At 44.6% G+C, this 17,693-nt stretch overlaps 1 protein-coding gene across 3 annotated transcripts; it reads left to right on the forward strand.

Annotated features, from left to right (window-relative positions):
* The first annotated feature begins 9,734 nt into the window (after positions 1 to 9,734).
* Positions 9,735 to 15,959, forward strand: ZBTB18 (zinc finger and BTB domain containing 18). 3 transcript variants are annotated; one of them, XM_069852402.1, is made up of 3 exons: positions 9,754 to 9,863; positions 11,151 to 11,234; positions 13,286 to 15,959. In XM_069852402.1, the coding sequence occupies exons 2-3, from the start codon at positions 11,222 to 11,224 to the stop codon at positions 14,866 to 14,868; spliced, it is 1,596 nt and encodes a 531-aa protein (XP_069708503.1). In that variant the 5' UTR covers positions 9,754 to 9,863; positions 11,151 to 11,221; the 3' UTR covers positions 14,869 to 15,959. The 3 variants fall into 3 exon arrangements, with proteins under 3 accessions (XP_069708504.1, XP_069708503.1, XP_069708505.1); XM_069852403.1 differs by lacking the exon at positions 11,151 to 11,234 and having other exon boundaries at positions 9,735 to 9,863; XM_069852404.1 differs by lacking the exons at positions 9,754 to 9,863; positions 11,151 to 11,234 and adding an exon at positions 11,246 to 12,455.
* The last annotated feature ends 1,734 nt before the right edge of the window (positions 15,960 to 17,693 follow it).

The raw sequence follows: 17,693 nt of genomic DNA on the forward strand, positions 1-17,693 counted from the left end.
CACTATCTTGCCTTTAGCCAGACTGTTTACCTTGCTTTAAGTGAATCTCTTCTGACTGAACCAGGGCACATGGTGAAGCCAAGAGTAACCAGCGGTTGCCGGACTGGCTGAAAAGCCATCCATAAGGGATCATTACTCAAGAGTTGCTGCCAGACTGCAGGGCTATATTGAGTGCAGTTCTCCAGGTAGCTGCCCTAGATTTGTTACAACTCAATTTTTTCATTAACGATACAGATAAACACATTAAAAGTACAACTCTTAAATTTGCAGATGACACTAGCTTGGAATGAGCTGCGAACACACTGGAGGAAAGATTATAATTCAAAATGGTTCTGGCAGATTGGAAAACAGCCCAAAAAAGCTGGGTGCATGGCAGATAGGATGAAAGCAAAATTCTCTGCTTCAGTAGGAATAATAAACTGTAAAAGTGCAGGATCCACACCTTGGGCATGGCCAAGAAGGATATGGACAAACTAGAAGATGAAAACAATGAAACAAAACGTGAGAACTGTGACCTACAAGGAACATGTAAGGCTGTTTAATCTAAAGAAGACGGGGCTGGATGAGGTATGATGTCTGACCTCCAGTAAATGAGCTGTTAGGGTACAGAAGAAACACACTCTCCTGCATGGCCGCTCTGGATAGGGTAGGACAAGAAGTAACAATTTTCTTACTACAATACCTGCAAGAAGACACCAGGAAAAACGTATCTCAGGAAAGGCTAATGGAGCAGTGGGAAGGATTGTCTGAGGTCTCCACTGGAGATTTCTGAGGAAAGGAAAGACCAGTGGTTGTCAGAAACAGCCCAGACACAGATGATCCTGACAGGGATCCAGGCAGGGAAATTAAATAAGTGATTAATTAGATAATTTGGTCCACTTTTTTTTTTTCTGTTATTCACGGGAGGTCTGGAACTACTTTGTGCCTCAACTCTACACCAATGAAATAGAAGTATCAGGGCCCAAATCAAACAAATCAATTAAATTATTCGCATTGATCTTGGCTGTCTCAAACTTGTAATCACCTGGGGGTTGCAACTCATACAATTTATCATCTGTACCTGCTTTATAACCAAAAGCAGATATTTGCGAATCATAATGTGGAGAAAATAAGATATTGTTGTCCTGACCGAATACTCTTACATGCATTTAAAGCTTTACAGACTAGTTAGGTATGATATATATTTAAAATACTTAAAACCAGCAAAAGATCAGATTGAGGAAGGAGAGAAAGATGGTAGAACAGTGACACTGTGCAAGTTAGTTTAAATAAAGAATCTTATCAAATCCACTCACTACTTGTTCACATCTGTCCAAATATAACTTATGCCATATGTCCTACTATATAAGTCAGCTTGGAGGCAGGACACTTCCCTGAGCAGCAATTCACTTCCTGAGTCTGCTCTATCTTCTGGAGAACAGAGGGAAGAAAATGATACATCACAGAAAAATCTGAGAAGCAAACAAAACAACCTTCTAAAAGCCTCTGGCAAATAAAAATCCTCTCTCTGCCCTAACAGTATGATTAACTGAATCTTTTGTCTGTGGATATTAAGGAGAGTAATCACAGAGATGCTGTTCTTACCATAAGCTGCCTTTGAGGAAACCAGGTGCTTCAGCTTTACATCACCTTTCCAGTTTGCTCAAGTGGTAAATATTCTTTTGCCGGTCATCTCAGTGACTACCTCCCGTCACGGAAACACAGGATGCAGTTGCAGCCGCTCAGGTCAGACTCCTATGTACGGCCAGTCAATCCCTCTACCATTTATGAGTCTCCAAGGGCTTTGGGGCTACCCGAAGCAGCAGGCAGGGGAGGGGAGATCCAGCCCTGCCCAGCTGCAGTGCTTCCCAGCGAAACACTTCCCGACAGGAGCTTTCAGCTGGTAGTGTCAGATAAAAATATCGGCATCAAAATCCTGTTTCAGATACCAGAAGCCTCCTTATGGCTCTAAGAGTTTAATTTTCATTTAAACATCAATAAATAGAGGCATAAGAGTTTAAGATGAATTATGGAAGCCCTTTAGCCATAGCCATTACATTCTGCCACAAAAATGAGCTGCTGTTCTCACTTTGTTTTATGGGCTCACTGTAGCCTGTTGTTATTGTAGCTGCCAAATAAAAACCAGCAAACCATGCAAACAAAAATATAATTTTTTATGCTTTCACAGTCTTCAGATAAGCCGGCATGGGGACTTTTAGAGGAGGAGCCTTTTTTGCAGTGTGTAGTGTTATGCCCCAGTCCTGGGAGCCTCTGGGAGTCGAGAGCAGCAGTGGCTTCTTGGTGGAGACCCCTCGATCAGCTGCTCTCCCGTCTCCAGCTGCAGCACTGTCACAGGCTCAGTGGCAAGGAAACACACAATAGCTTCCTGAAGGTATGAAGAAAGGGTGGATTACAGGTATTTTCACGAAACTGGAAAGTCCTTATCATTTAAAAATAATAGATTTTCCACTGCAACTTCTCTCAAGCTTCCTTGTTCCCTGACAAGAGCACATTCCCCACAATTTGCTCCGAGCTGAGTGTTTCGTGAGGGTCTGTCACCCAGCAAACGTGCCAAAAGAAAAAGCCACGCAAAGTAATAGTGACAGGGAAGAGCAGCTGAAGCCGAGTGGCAAAAGCATATGACTCCATACAAAAATACCTGGGACAAAATGTGCACCAGTACATGGAGAGAGAAGAAAAGAAGAGCCAAGAGGGAAGCAAGTCAGGGACAGGGTCTTATTCATGTAATAAAAAAAAATGGACTGTAAGTCTGAGTTAATGAGCTTTCAGCTAATTACAGCAGAGAACAGCAACTAAATTAATGGCAGAATATTGAGAATATGAGCATGTAGACTAATATTTAGTCCATAACTTTCCACCCAGAACTGAGATTCGAAAACTGTTTCCTTCACCTTTGCAATGCCTTCTATCTTTCTTTTCTCTGTTTCGGTTTATTTTCGCAGTCACATTCACTGGTGATAACATTTTATATTTTGTGCTTCCTAGTGGGAGCTATGCTGGATGCTGACACCCACTCTTGTGCAGAGATTTTTGCATTTATTTTCTCTTCCATTCATTTTACACAAGATGGTAACATATGGCCTTGGGTGATTAAATGATTTAGTGAATGAACTGACCAGAAAGAGCAGGCTGATTGGAAGAAGACAGCTTCTGTTTAGGCACAAATGCCTTTGTAATCTGCAATGATAGGACAGAAATTACAGAAAAAGCATAAGCCAATTTAACTGAGTTTTGGTTAAATATTTTATTTTTCAGGTCTGCTTTAAATATAGTGAAATAATAGTGCAGCAGCTATTACTTATTTTGTTTCTGCAGCATGCCCTTGTAGAAGGGGCACTCCCAAACGTACTTGGATCTGTACATCCACACACAGCATATAACCGGAGAAAAATTAAGCAGTTCTGTAAAACTAAGTTGGCATTTTATTTATCAAGTTCTGAACAAGGAAATCCTACAGAACTGACGTGGGCCACCACAATAGTCGAAACAGCTTCACACCTTCAAGCTTTCTCAGAATTACTCCAACTCCAATACTCAGTTGCACCTATGAGACCTCAGCAGGAACTGGAGAAGGTTTTATAGACAGAAATTATCTAGATATCTTCTGGGCAGTTCCACCCAGTACCACTCTGTCATTGCAGGGGTCCTGGCCACAAATTGACAACCTCTTCTGCTCTCTTCCTTTTGGTGCATCGTGATTCATGTCTCTTGTCTATTTGCACTCTCTGTTTTGCACTTTTTATGTGTGTTTGGGGAAATACCGCTGCGTCCTTATGAGCACATGGTGGCACCTGGCATAGGTCTGTCCTGTCCTAAGCATCTCTTTGTGTTTGGCCAGGGTTGTGGGAGACTGGACTCCAGCAGCCAGGTGTTCCTAGGCTAGAAATGTGAAGCCAATTCCTTTGTATCCAAAACAAGCTGTCTTTTGAGAGAAAACACTTCTATTCTGGTTCCAGTGATGGTGTGCATATCATTAATTCTCAACAAACAAATCCAACTGAATTCCAGTTCATGTCTCCACTCACAAGGCCAATTCCATTCTTTATGATCAAATTTTTACATAGAACCTTGACATTGTTTTGGGACATGACAAATAAGTCACTGATCTCAGTAAGTTTCTCTGTGTGAAGCAGAAGCTGTAGCTTAAAAGCTAGACAAATCTCTGCTGCAGAAAAGGACAGCTGGACCTAAAGAAAGCATATCAGTGGTGCCTGTCCTGTCTCTGAATGCTACCAGCCACCTCAGAGATAAATCTCAGTGAATGGTGCTCCTTCTCCTTTAGGTGATAGCATTTGAGAGGAGAGAGACATTTTTGGCCCACATGCTAAGAAAAGCTCTTAGCTGAGCACATCCTGGCGGCTTATCCAGCATAGCTAGGGCTGATAAGAACTACTGATCCAGTCAGACTCTGGCACAATAAGATGCACATTTAGCCAATTCATGCAAAGGCTTTTATATTATCTTGGCACTTCCCCAGCACTAGTTCCCCAGAGAGAAAACTCAGTTCCATGGTGACATCAGCTGAACCTCGTGTGTGATGGCAGCTCCAGAAACTATTTAAATTTTAATTTTTCTTAAAACCAGATTACCACTAATTAAGGTTCACTACAGTTTAGGGGAAAAAAAAGTAAAAAATAAAAAATTTAAAAAATTAGGAGTGCCATGACCTCCTAATTTTCACTTCTCTGGGATATTTAACCCTGGAGATATTCGCTGTTATAGCTCCATTTCTAGTAGTCAGAGCACTCTGGGCGTATTTTAATTTACCAAAGGGGTACCCCCTTTCCATTGACCTATCAATTACAGCAGCAGTAATGTGTATGGGTGATGGTATCTGCTCCAAAGTGTCCTGTAGAGTAACCTGGGATATTTGACTACAGATAAGCACTTTTCATTGTTGATTTCTTTTCCTCCATTGAGAACTGAAGATAGTGTGTATGGTAATTAGCACAGCAATGCTTTCCAATTTGAAGAAAAATTAGATAATTGTGTTACAGTAAGCATAAGAAGTATTAAGGGCCAAATTTGCAGCTGGTTCCATGGTACAGCTGAGTTGGGTTAACATTTATATCTATGGTTCTGGACCCGAATATCACACCAGCACCTTTGACGTTTGTCAGCTCAGGCTCTTCTGACAGAATGTCCTCAAGAAGAGTTTCCAAGAGCATATAGCGCAATTGAAACTACAGAAACTAATGTGACGAACACATTTTGAGGCTTGCAGGCAAAGCTGGCATCTGCAAAGCAGCTTGCTACTTATTAATCGATTTTGAGCAGCAACAAACAATACAGGGATGTTCTCCACACAAACTGTTTTACGAAAGAAGCCAGGAAACCTTGATGTTCTCAGATCAGAGGCAAGTGGGGAGGCTCTACCAGAGCTGCAGGCGCTCCTGTAGCACCATGTTGCAGTGTCAGCATTGGTTATGAGCCAAAGGCTTTCAGGCTTGCTTGTTGCCTAGAGGATATCAATGAAAGTCAGCAGGTGCAAAGGTGCAAGAAGTGCAAATTGCATCATGTCTTTCCAAACTGTTTGTGCAGTAAATGAGACTCATTTCTTCCTATGCTACATCGAGGCCATTTTTATTTTCTTTGACTTATCAATGTTCTTAGTTCTATTTTCACGTGTGCTTTCTCTCTACAGTACCCTGGGATGCCTGAGGTGATTTATAAATATGTGTAAAGACCAGGTGTATTGCCAGATGTTTATGTCCCTTTACAACACGGCTTCACTGTCCCTTCCAATGCAATGCTCATCTTATATTATTTTTTCTAATAGAGGATCAACTGGCCTACAGGGTATTTATGAGATTTCCCCAGGTAGGATTTTTTCTTAATTCACTTTTCTGTCATCCTGGTTCTGTATTTTAAATAATGCTAAGTCTTTAAACCTCTCTAAGTACTCTTTAAAAAACTAGAGTTCCTTTCACATAAAAAAATCGCAAATGTCAACAGTTACAGGTTTAAACCAATGAAGTTTGACTCATTGCCAAGAAGACTTTTTATTTTAAAGTGTTGCCTAAACTCACTTTTTTTGTTTCACTCCATCTCCCATTTAGAAAAAGTAAAAAATTGTTTTACTGTAATAGCTGTATAAACTGTAATTGCAGATCATTCTCTTAAATATAACTAGTAAGAAATAACCTGTAGCCTCATGGGTGAACCAGTCTGAAGAGGCAAAAAGGACAAAATGATTTGCCCAAGGTCATACAGTCAAATGACAGAATGGAAAAGAAAATACAACCTGATTTAATTAGTAGTCAGCACTGTAAATACTAGGTGAGGGGCAGTAAGATTTTTCTCAGTATGTCTTAAAACATAAGGAGGTAGGTTTATGTGTATGTGGAGGAAATAATACGTGAACAGAATGTATAAACAGAAATGCCCCATGAAATCTTATTTTAAGATTATTTTTAAATTCCAGGTCCTTTAAAATCTACAAGGACCTGAGAAAGTCCATTTGCTAAACATCCTCTTTAGCAAATAAATTATTTGAATTTTTCACATTAAGCAGCCTCGCTTCTCCCAGAGTTTTGTATAATGAGAATGACTAAACTGCCTCCCTCAGTAAAGCTGCACTTGTATAAGTAAGTATTCACAAACCAAGGTCTTACTAACTGACCCCGAGCAGTTGGTGAGATGGCTTATACTAGGAAGTATAAGGCAGGATGCAGTTTACAGATCTAGGACAACATATTTAATGTAATCATTTCAGGCACATTCACTGACAGTTCAAATATATATAACCGCGTGTTATGTGAATGTTTCAGATTAAAAAAAACAACAACAAACTTTAGAACTCTATTCAACAGTATTTCCTATTAAAATACTTTCAACATTCAGTTTTGCAATAGAAAGAAAAAGCGCTTTAGTAGTTAGGGAAGATGTTCAAGAAATGACAGGCAGCAGGGAATAGAGCACTGATATTTCTCAGGTGAAGTGATTATTAGCACTGAGGAGACAATCAGGAAACATGAAGAGTCAGCATCTTAGCTGCTGTCTTGAAGAAAAGGACAAAACCCCATCGAGTCCCAGGCATAATGGAATATAGAATGTGATGCCAATGGGGAAAAAACCTCCTACTTAAATATGGAATTGTATCAGTATCTAAGAAGGATTGAAATACTATGAGATTAATAATTAAAAAATCCCACACCAGTTCTGCATGAACAATCAGTTCACCAAAGGATAGACAGGAAAGTGTTTTCCTTTGTACATATATATATATAATATTTTTTATATCTATGTAATACATGAAGCATATGGACACCTATATACTAGATGCTGTGTAATATACATAGCAGTGCTGTCAAATAAATTAGGCACAGACAGATTTCAGTGTGTTTCCTTAGAACTGTTTCCTATTACTGAAGGAGACTAAGTACATGCCTTCAGCTTTTGTATCTACTCAGTCAGTTTTGGTTATTAACACATAAGTGAGTTGTTTTTCTTTAAACTCTGGGTCTCTGTTGGTGAACCTTGTTTTCTTCAAAATGCTTCCCTGTGTGAACTGTCTACCTGAAACTGAAGAGGAGAAGTCCTTGGATTAGTCTTTTCCTGAGAAGGCCCTTAGCTCTTCAAATCTGGCCTCCACTGCCCTATCCTAACCCACCATTAAGCTGCTGCATTCTCCAAAGCTGCCTGACCTCAATCTGCCCGTGAACCACGGTGAGGTCTGGAGAGCTCCTTTTCCCCTCAGGGACCATCCTTCCCACCGCAGGCCTGGGCACGTGCACATCCCAAACAATGCTGAACTGCTGAGAACAGAAACACAACACTGGAGGTGGAAACTCTAGCCCAGGGCAGGGCAATCCGCTAAAAAGAGAGGAGCCAAGGCGTACTTCCATTGCACTCATGTTACAAATTCACAACTGGCCTGTGCCAACCCAGGAGAGAGGCTAGGACACAAACTATGGAATTACAAATGTAAATATTTATTCACGTGCATGAGGTGCCCCAGCCAAACTGGGGACACTCCAGGGACTTTTCTTTAGATGTTTTATGAGGGCATGATATGAATCATCCAAGTACCTAGTAATGCATATTTCTAATTGCCCAATCACAAATGCAGCACAGTAAAGCAACTATGTGTTTGTAGGTCACACGGCAGCAGCATCCTTGCGGCTTATCTGCTAATCCAGATGTTTCTGTCATCAACTTCTGCAAAGTTACCAGGCATCAGCAACTTGTGTTTCTCTTTGACACGCACCCCTCAGTAAATTTGCAAGAAGTTCTCCTATCTCAGTTAATCATTCGTTCTTCTTAGCAGGGGCGGGTGATGGGTCTTGCGTCTTGTTCTTCTCATCAGGGGTGGGTGATGGGTCTTGGGACTTGTTCTTCTCATCAGGGGCAAGTGATGGGTCTTGTTCTTCTTAGCGGGGGGGGGGTGGGGGTGATGGGTCCCGGGTCTTGTTCTTCTTAGCAGGGGCAAGTGATGGGTCTTGGGTCTTGTTCTTCTTAGCAGGGGCAAGCGATGGGTCCCGGGTCTTGTTCTTCTTAGCTGGGGGGGGTGATGGGTCCCAGGTCTTGTTCTTCTTAGTAGGGGCAAGTGATGGATCTTCTTAGCAGGTGTGGGTGATGGGTCCCACGTCTTGCTCTTCTTAGCAGGAGGGGGTGATGGGTCCCGGGTCTTGTTCTTCTTAGCAGGGGCAAGTGATGGGTCTTGGGACTTGTTCTTCTTAGCAGGGGTGGGTGATGGGTCCTGGGTCTTGTTCTTCTCAGCAGGGGCAGGTGAAAGGTCCAGGGTCTTGTTCTTCTTAGCAGGGCCAGGAGATGGGTCTTGGGTCTTGATAGAATAACACAGTGCTAATATTGTTCTTGGCTCCTAATGACTGCACAGTCTCAGTAATTTCCATCGCTCTCCATCCTCGACGGCCCCGAGGTGACCCGGTAAGGCTCAGCTGGTGTGCGGCAACTGCAGTCAAACTCCTCACAACTCGAAGGACACCGAGACCGCCCAGTTTCCCGAGGTGGGAGGCGGCGGCCAGGGCAGCCCCGGGGTCAGTCGAGGCCTCCGAGTCCCCGCCCGGCTCACACACCCGCCCGGCGGCGCGGGGGACACCCTCGAGGCGCGCCGCGATGGGGCCAAGCGCCAACTCCCGCTCCCGCCATGCACCGCGCCCGCGGGCCCGAAGCCCCGCCCCCTCACCGCGCCGACCACGCCCCCATCCGCTCTGGCCACGCCCCCTCCGCACCGGCCCCTCGCCCTCGGGGTCAAAGCCCCGCCCCTCTCCGCGCTGGCCCCGCCCCCCGCTGCGCTGGCCCCGCCCCCCGCGTCCCCGCCCCCTTCCGCCCGGGCTCCCCGCCGGGTCACGCCCCCGCCTCCCGCCGCGCCGCCATTGGCTGCGCCGCCGGCCTTCCCGCCCCGCCCTCCTCCGCTCGGCGCCCCGCGCGGCCCGTCACTCACCGCCCGAGCGCCGCTCCGGTTGGCCGCGGCGGCGGCGCGGGCGGGCCGGGCTGTCACTCAGGGAGCGGAGTCCGAAGTGGGGAGAGCGGGGAGGGGGGGGGAGCGAACATCTGGCTGCCGCAGCCCGGGCCCGGCTGTGCCGCCGCCGCCGCCGCGCGCGCCCCCGCCCGGCGCTCCCCCCCCCCCACAACCACCACCTCCCCGGCCCCCGCCCCGCCCCCGCGCCCGGCAGCCCCGCTCCGGGCTCCGCGCCGTCTCCGGCCGTCGGTGACATGGGGAGCGGCTGAGCGCGGGGCCCGCTTTGCCCCGCTCGCTCCTCGGCAAGGGGGGGGCGGCGGACGGCGGGGGGGCAAGGTGGGGGGGGGAAGCGAGAGGAGCGACCCCGGAGCGGCCGAGGGAGCGACGAGGAGCCGGCGGGCGGCGGCGGGAGCGCGGGGACTTCGGGCCGCCGCGGAGTGTGAGTCCCGCTGCCCCCATCCCCCCTCCTCCCCGCACACACCGGGGCCGGGACCAGCGCCGCGGGGCGGGCGGAGTTGGCGGCGGGTCCGGCCGGGGAAGGGGGGGGGGCGGGGGCAGAGCCTTCCCCGGGCCGCCCCGGCGCCGCTCGCGGTTACTTTTCTTTTGTTGCCGCCGTGACCCCGGGGGTGGCTTTTCCTGCGCGCCGGGCAGCTGCTCCCGGCACCGCGGGGCGCCCGGCACGGGAGAGGGGGGAGGCGTAAGGGGGCAGCCCCGGTGGGACCGGGAGTGTCGGTACCCGGCGGGGAGGGAGTGGGGCCGGGCTGGGGGGGGGAGAGGGGGCTGCCCCGGTGTGACCGGGGGTGTCAGTGCGAGGGGAGGGGGCAGCCCCAGCGGGACCTGGGTGGGGGGGGTCGGGGACACACACAGACGAGGGAGCAGCCCCGGCGGGACCGGGGGTGCGGGTGCGAGGGCAGAAGTTAAAGGGGGTGTCGCCCCGCTGGGTGCGCGCCCGGCCCGGGGGCAGCGGGCAGGTGAAGCGCCCGGCTCGGGGGACGCGTGAGTTGTCACCGTCACCGCGGCTGGAGGACCGGGGGGGTGGGGGGTGGGGAGCGGTTCGGGAGCAAAGCTGGACGCTCGCCACGGTGGCCCGGCCGGGTGAAGCGCCTCGCGGTGTGAACGGGCTGGAGTTGGGGTGCTCGGTGCCCCTTAACGCCGTCTAAACGCTGGAAGGGAACGGAGCGAAGGCCGAGCGGGGAGCTGCGGGCTGAGTCGAGAGGTTCGGTTAATCTCTTCTTCTTTAAACTGAACCTCTGGGCTCAGTAAAAGCGAGTCGGTGTGGGTTTCTCGGGTAACCCCGCGGCTGGGGCTCGCTGTCAGTGCATAAAGCGCTCCTCCAACTTAAGGCAGAAGTGTTGCTATGCTGCAAATACGGTAGAGCCCCATATGTTTAGGATTTTCTTTTTCTTTTTTTTTTCTCCTCCCTGTTAGAAAGTTTGGGGGAAAAAAAGAGACTTTGAAGTATTTTGTTTATACTAACAGAAGAGAAAAGTTCTCCTAAGAAAAAGCTGGTGGCAGGAGTGTAGAGGAGTAGCATATGGCATTAAAAGGAGCACAGCTGGAGGTAGCATTTCCATCTGAACATGATGTCAGAGCAGCTGACAGCCTGCCATCCCTCAGCCTTTTATTCTAACACACAGACAGGGAGTTAGTGTGTGCAGATCTGTGTGTGGAGAAGGTATCTCATTCCTCTCTAACATCATCTCCACTTTGCATCTGTCTCTCCTAGTCTGCTTTTTTTCCACCGATCTAACAGACCTGGAGCCAGCAAGACTCAGAGGAAAGGACTTAATCAGGTTTATGTGTACTAAAGGTAGGAGTAGCAATAGATTAGATACAGCATATTTCTGTTTTGGTGTGTTGTTTATTGAATTTCAGAAAAAAAAATCACATTACTTTTCTAACCAAGTTTAGAGGTAATATATGAAATTGAGTATTAAATAGATAAGTGGACTTAGTCAAAAGGCTTGGACTACAGTTAGACAGTATCAGTTCTTGGGTACGTTTGCATTAACTTTAATGCATATTGTGAGAATGTCTTGGTTTGGAAGAAGGGGAGAGCTAGTTCATTCTTCATTTCTGAGAACAAAACTGCAATGGATTTAGTAGCAAGCCTAAAGAGAGTTCTACTTTATGTTCTTGTATCGCATCTTTTAAATGACTTTACAGGGGTTTTAGTGGAATGGACAAAAGTGTGCTTTTTTTAAAAAAGAACTGTTCTGGCTAAAGTGTGTTTGTGGGGAAGTCTTTCATTAAACTTCACAGTTAAATATACAGCAGCTCAGAACCGTAGTAGCATACAGCTGTAGTGCTTCTGAAAGACAGAAATCAGTTATGTGTTTAAAAACTTTTGTACCCGGGAGAATGGCTTGACTGGTTTCCTTTTTTTTTTTCTCGCGTGTAGCATTTGAAATCTTTTATTTCAGCATAACAATAATTATTTGAAGGAGTTTTTGTATTTGCGACTAATTTAGAACTTGTAGATTTGAGCTGCCTGAATTGGCCAGACAGCTGTAATCGCACTCCTCTATTCTTAATCTCTTTATCTGGGCAGCAGCTGCCATATGGCCACAGTCAGCTGGATCAGATGTTTATAAGCTTCCTTCTTCGTCCCTCTCTGTCCTTTCAGCCTCCTAATTTGATCACAGCTACCTTGTGAGCTGCCCTCCAATCTTTATTTTTAGCCCTCTTAAGGATTAGGATTGATGTTGGCTGTGGGGCACTTAAAGTGATTGTATTGTAAATCTTCATGCTTTACTCTAGCAATGGTATTTTACAGAAAATTGTAAGGATTGCGTGTTAAGTTTTAGTTCGTCTTGGTTTGTGAGGGATGAGGATTTTTCAATAATATCTGCCAGCCTAGAGAGCCACGATCTGCTGAGATGGTTTGGGAGAGCGTTGCTATTTATCACAGAAGAATAGATTAAGACAGGTTTTTAAGCAATTCTACTTCCTATTTGAGTTTTGACTTCTCTACTTCTTTGAAGTTTCTTTTTCCTTTATCATCAAGGAAGGTGAATAGAAAAATACGTGGGTAAGAACAGTACTCGGGATACTGATTTTAAATATGCACACATGCACGCACGCTCACGTTGAATGACTTTTTTTTTTTTTTTAAGTTTGGTACTGCAAACTCTGGCTGGTGTGGGAGGGGAGGGAAATTTCTGTCCTTCTGCATAGGGGAAGCATTGCTCATTGGTGTTTTGGTTTTCTTTTGTAAATTCTGCATGTTGGTGAAAGTCTTCATGTTCTAATATACAGTATGGAGAAGGTTTAAAACCTGAAAATCTGCTTGCTAAAAGAAGAAAACCATGTGAACTAAATTTCTAAAATTATTGATTTAGCTGTTTCGTGGATATTAGACCTTCAGATTTGTGTATATTAGTATTTCTTTATGCGCAAAACTCTGCTCTTACTACAATTTGACTTTAAAAAGAAGCTTGATGATCTGATTTTTTTTCCCTTCCCCTTCTGTGATCTCTCAAACTTAGTGTTAAAAAATGTATATTTTTTTTTTTGCGGAGGGGGGGATTCTGCTCTCCTAGGGACACAATCTGGAGGAAGATCCCTAAAAAAAATAACTTGAACAGGTTTTATGAACAGCAGTTGTACTTTTAGTAGAAATTACAGATGTACCTGTGCGCTAACAAGAACGGCTTGTTTACCACTGAAAGGAAATCGTAACTTCAGCGGTTGATTGATAAAGGAGTTGCCATTGTACATACATGTTAAATAATCTTTGCATGGGGTCAGTACCAGAATTGTGGCAATATAAATATGAGGGTTTTAGAGTGGAATAACTTGGATTCATAAGTTCTGTGATTCTGACCTACATTTAATTTTTAAAAATCTCATTGCTTATAGGTTATGAAGACAGTATGGAGTTTCCTGACCACAGCAGACATTTGCTACAGTGTCTGAGTGAGCAGAGACATCAGGGTTTTCTTTGTGATTGCACTGTTCTGGTAGGAGATGCCCAGTTCCGAGCGCACAGAGCTGTGCTGGCTTCATGCAGCATGTATTTCCACCTCTTTTACAAGGACCAGCTGGACAAAAGGGACATTGTTCATCTGAACAGCGACATTGTTACAGCCCCAGCTTTCGCTCTCCTGCTTGAATTCATGTACGAAGGAAAGCTCCAGTTCAAAGACTTGCCCATTGAAGACGTGCTAGCAGCTGCCAGTTATCTCCACATGTATGACATTGTCAAAGTCTGCAAAAAGAAGCTGAAAGAGAAAGCAACCACGGAGGCAGACAGTACAAAAAAGGAGGAAGATGCCTCAAGTTGTTCAGACAAAGTGGAGAGCCTCTCCGACGGCAGCAGCCACATGCCAGGAGACTTGCCCAGCGATGAAGACGATGGAGAAGATGAAAAATTGAACATCCTGCCTAGCAAAAGGGACTTGGCGGCTGAGCCTGGGAACATGTGGATGAGATTGCCCTCAGACTCAGCAGGCATTCCCCAGACTGGCGGAGAGGCAGAGATGCACGCAGCAGCAGCTGGAAAAACAGTAGCCAGCCCCTGCAGCTCAACAGAGTCTTTGTCCCAGAGGTCTGTCACCTCCGTGAGGGATTCAGCAGATGTTGACTGCGTGCTGGACCTGTCTGTCAAGTCCAGCCTTTCAGGAGTTGAAAATTTGAACAGTTCTTATTTCTCTTCGCAGGACATGCTTAGAAGCAGCCTGGTTCAGGTGAAGGTGGAGAAAGAGGCTTCCTGTGATGAGAGTGATGTTGGCACTAATGACTATGATATGGAACATAGCACTGTGAAAGAAAGTGTGAGCACTAATAACAGGGTACAGTACGAGCCGGCCCACCTGGCTCCGATGAGGGAAGATTCTGTCTTGAGGGAGCTAGATAGAGAGGACAAGGCAAGCGATGATGAAATGATAACTCCAGAGAACGAGAGAGTCCAGGTGGAAGGAAACATGGACAGCAGCTTGCTCCCTTACGTGTCAAACATACTTAGCCCCGCTGGCCAAATTTTTATGTGTCCTCTCTGCAACAAGGTCTTTCCTAGCCCCCACATCCTGCAGATCCATTTAAGCACGCACTTTCGAGAGCAGGACGGGATCCGCAGCAAGCCTGCTACCGATGTCAATGTCCCGACCTGCTCGTTGTGTGGTAAGACTTTTTCTTGCATGTACACCTTGAAACGTCATGAGAGGACTCATTCAGGTGAAAAGCCCTACACTTGCACCCAGTGTGGGAAGAGCTTCCAGTACTCCCACAACCTGAGCCGCCACGCAGTGGTTCACACACGGGAGAAGCCTCATGCTTGTAAGTGGTGTGAACGCAGGTTCACGCAGTCCGGAGACCTTTACAGACACATTCGGAAGTTTCACTGTGAGTTGGTGAACTCATTGTCTGTCAAAAGCGAAGCACTGAGCTTACCTACTGTCAGAGACTGGACCTTAGAAGATAGCTCACAAGAACTTTGGAAATAAAATTTTTATATATATAAATAATATATATATAAATCTATATAGTTGTGGTACAGTCTAAAAGCAATCTTGTTTCCTTGAACTGAAAGTTTGGCTATTAGCTTGTTTTTTGCACTTTAAGGCAGCATGAATATTTCACTAATTTAGCACTCCGATAAAAATGAACTGTAGAGGTAATCCGACAAAGTAAAAAAATTAGAGTGTATTTTTCCCCCTTTTCGGAATAGAAGCCAGCGGATACTTTACTTCTAAGGAATCTCCAATTCAAAAAATTTGGATGTGGCTTTATTCTCCCCAAAACACCGCATTCTTTTAAGCTCTCAATCTTTTTCCTGTTAAAATCTGAATGTAGAAATCTTCTCCCAATTTTGTCACTTCCTTTACATTTCTATAATTGCATGAGTCCTTTCTAGCTGTTGGAAACCTGAATGCTTTTAGACCCAAATGGAAAATTTCTGAAATGCTGGATTATCTATTTTTAAACAAGCAGTTGACTTAAAACTTATTATGGCAACTTCTGGATTTCTGACAGTTCCCACTGGAAAAATAAAAAAACAAAAAAACCAACACAAAAACATAAAACAAAAACCCTGAGAGTACACTGGGATCACTGGGACTCTGTCTTACGTGAAGGTTTGCTTGGGATGAAAAAGGATATTGCAGCTTCAGCAGTGATGAACTGTGTGTTTAAAAAATGTGAATTACTGTTATTGTATACTGTAATTGATTACATGGGCCGGGGGGAGGTATCAAAGAACTTGGCAGGTTGTGTTGATGCTCTTAGTTGAGTCTTGAAAAGTAAATATTAACGCTACAGAAATGCATGAGTTTCAGTATATTTTTGTCTTTGTTTGCATTGTATAACTTTTAACGAGTGAGTTGAAAATTATTTAATTTCCTTAGGAGGAAAAAAAAAAACCCGACACCGTTGAAAATGCCGGTGTTATGAAGAAGAGAAATGCACTGTTTTTATTTTATCTAATTTAAATTTACTTTCCCACTGACTTTAAGTTGAGACGAACTTAAGCTACGAGTCGCCAATTTAGCTACATTAACAAGGAGAAAATAAAATAAAAAATAAAAAAAAAACAAACAAACAATGTTTACAACCAGGCTTCGAGATTTGCATGTGCGATGTGCATTTACTAACCCCAGACCCCTTCTAATTGCACAGACCCCACGCCAGCTCCAACTGAGGTGCGTCCATTTCCCCAGATGAGCATTGGTAGGATTCCTGCTGCACCACTCCACCACAATAGGTCCTTCTTCCCCGCCTCACCCTCCGTTGAAAAGAGGCTGTGGACTGAAAAAAAAAAAAAAGAGAGAAAAAAAAAAAAAAAGGCCCCGGGCTGAAAGGCCTGGGAAGGTCTGAGTGACAAGGGGGCCGGGGGAGGGCAGGGGAAGGACTGTGTGTATCCAAGCAGCAGAGACTGCAGCCTGACGTGTGGTTTTAATGACCAACACGCAGGTCAAAAGCATTTTGCACAGTGTTTGTTTTCCTGTCTTGCACTTACAAATAAGGTCTATGGGAGTAGCATGGAAACGTTTGCTGTTTTTTTCCTTTTTTTTTCCCCTTTTTTTTTTTTTTACTCTGCTTTTGTTTAAAATTTGATCGCCTTAACTACTGTAAACATAGCCTATTTTTGTGCTTAAGATACTGAATGGAAAACTCCATTGTGTATTGCTGGACTGTTTTGGAAATATTTGGTCAAATGTGTGTTAATTTGGCTGTAATGGCATTTAAAACAAAAAAAAAAAAGCTGTGAAAATGGCCTTGGAGCGTTATCTTTAGTTACTTGAATAGTTTCTAGGTTTTAAAACTACATTCTTTTCTTAAGTTAGAGAAGACAATCAGTGTCTGAGGAAAATGGACTTTGTCTTGGATTTTTTTGTGGTCCTCGTGAGTGATTGCTTTTTTCCTTTCCTTAGTTTCACATTCTTCTTTTGTTCTAAAACTTAGACTGACATCTAGCTTTGACAATCATAGTATGTTTTATTTTCCTGAGGGGGGAATAACTTATAATGCTGTTTAGTTTTGTACTATTGGTGTGTTGGTGAATTTTTAAACTGTGTGCTAACTGCAATAAATTATATGAACTGAGAAATCAATTCCCTTGTCTTTTTTCCCTCTTTTAAATTATAGTTACGGAGTATTTTTTATAATGTGTAACTTTATTACTTTTGTACAGACTTCTATTGCTAACTGTGTATGGAATATGTTTTCAGTATGCTTTTGAGCACTTTGTTGCTAACGTACATATTTACATCTCACTTACTTAACATTTAAAAAAAATTAAATGCTTGTGTTTTGAAAGCATTTCTGTGTGTGTACCTCTCGATCATTCTGTAGAGGGATTTTTTTGTTAGTATTTTTTTCTTCCCCAAAGACTTTTGCAGAAGCAATTTATTAAATTCCATAAATTTTGATACCATGCAAATATCTATACAGATACGCAATTCCTTTTCTGGGCTAATTTTACCCCAAGGAGCTCTCTCTGGCTCACTCTTTTGTATTCAAGTCTCTATCAGAACATTAGAGCAGAAGGCAACAACTTAATCTGAAGCACTGGCTGGATACTGACTGGCAGTCAATGTTACAGAACAGGTAGGCAGTCAAAATGTCCAAAATACCGGCAATATGTCAAAACTGTAGGGATTACAGAGGAAAATTAAAATAATCTTAAATCTGTCTGGGGATTTCTCTCACGGACTAAACGTTTCTTTGGAAAAAAAAAATGAAGCTTAGCAAAACCTTTGGAAAAGACCTGGTGTAGATGCTTGTTGCAGGATATACCTAGATTTCTTGTTCGAGGCTGCTCCATCCTAGG

This window comes from Phaenicophaeus curvirostris, chromosome 2 (assembly GCF_032191515.1).
Source record: "Phaenicophaeus curvirostris isolate KB17595 chromosome 2, BPBGC_Pcur_1.0, whole genome shotgun sequence".
Lineage (NCBI taxonomy): Eukaryota > Metazoa > Chordata > Aves > Cuculiformes > Cuculidae > Phaenicophaeus > Phaenicophaeus curvirostris.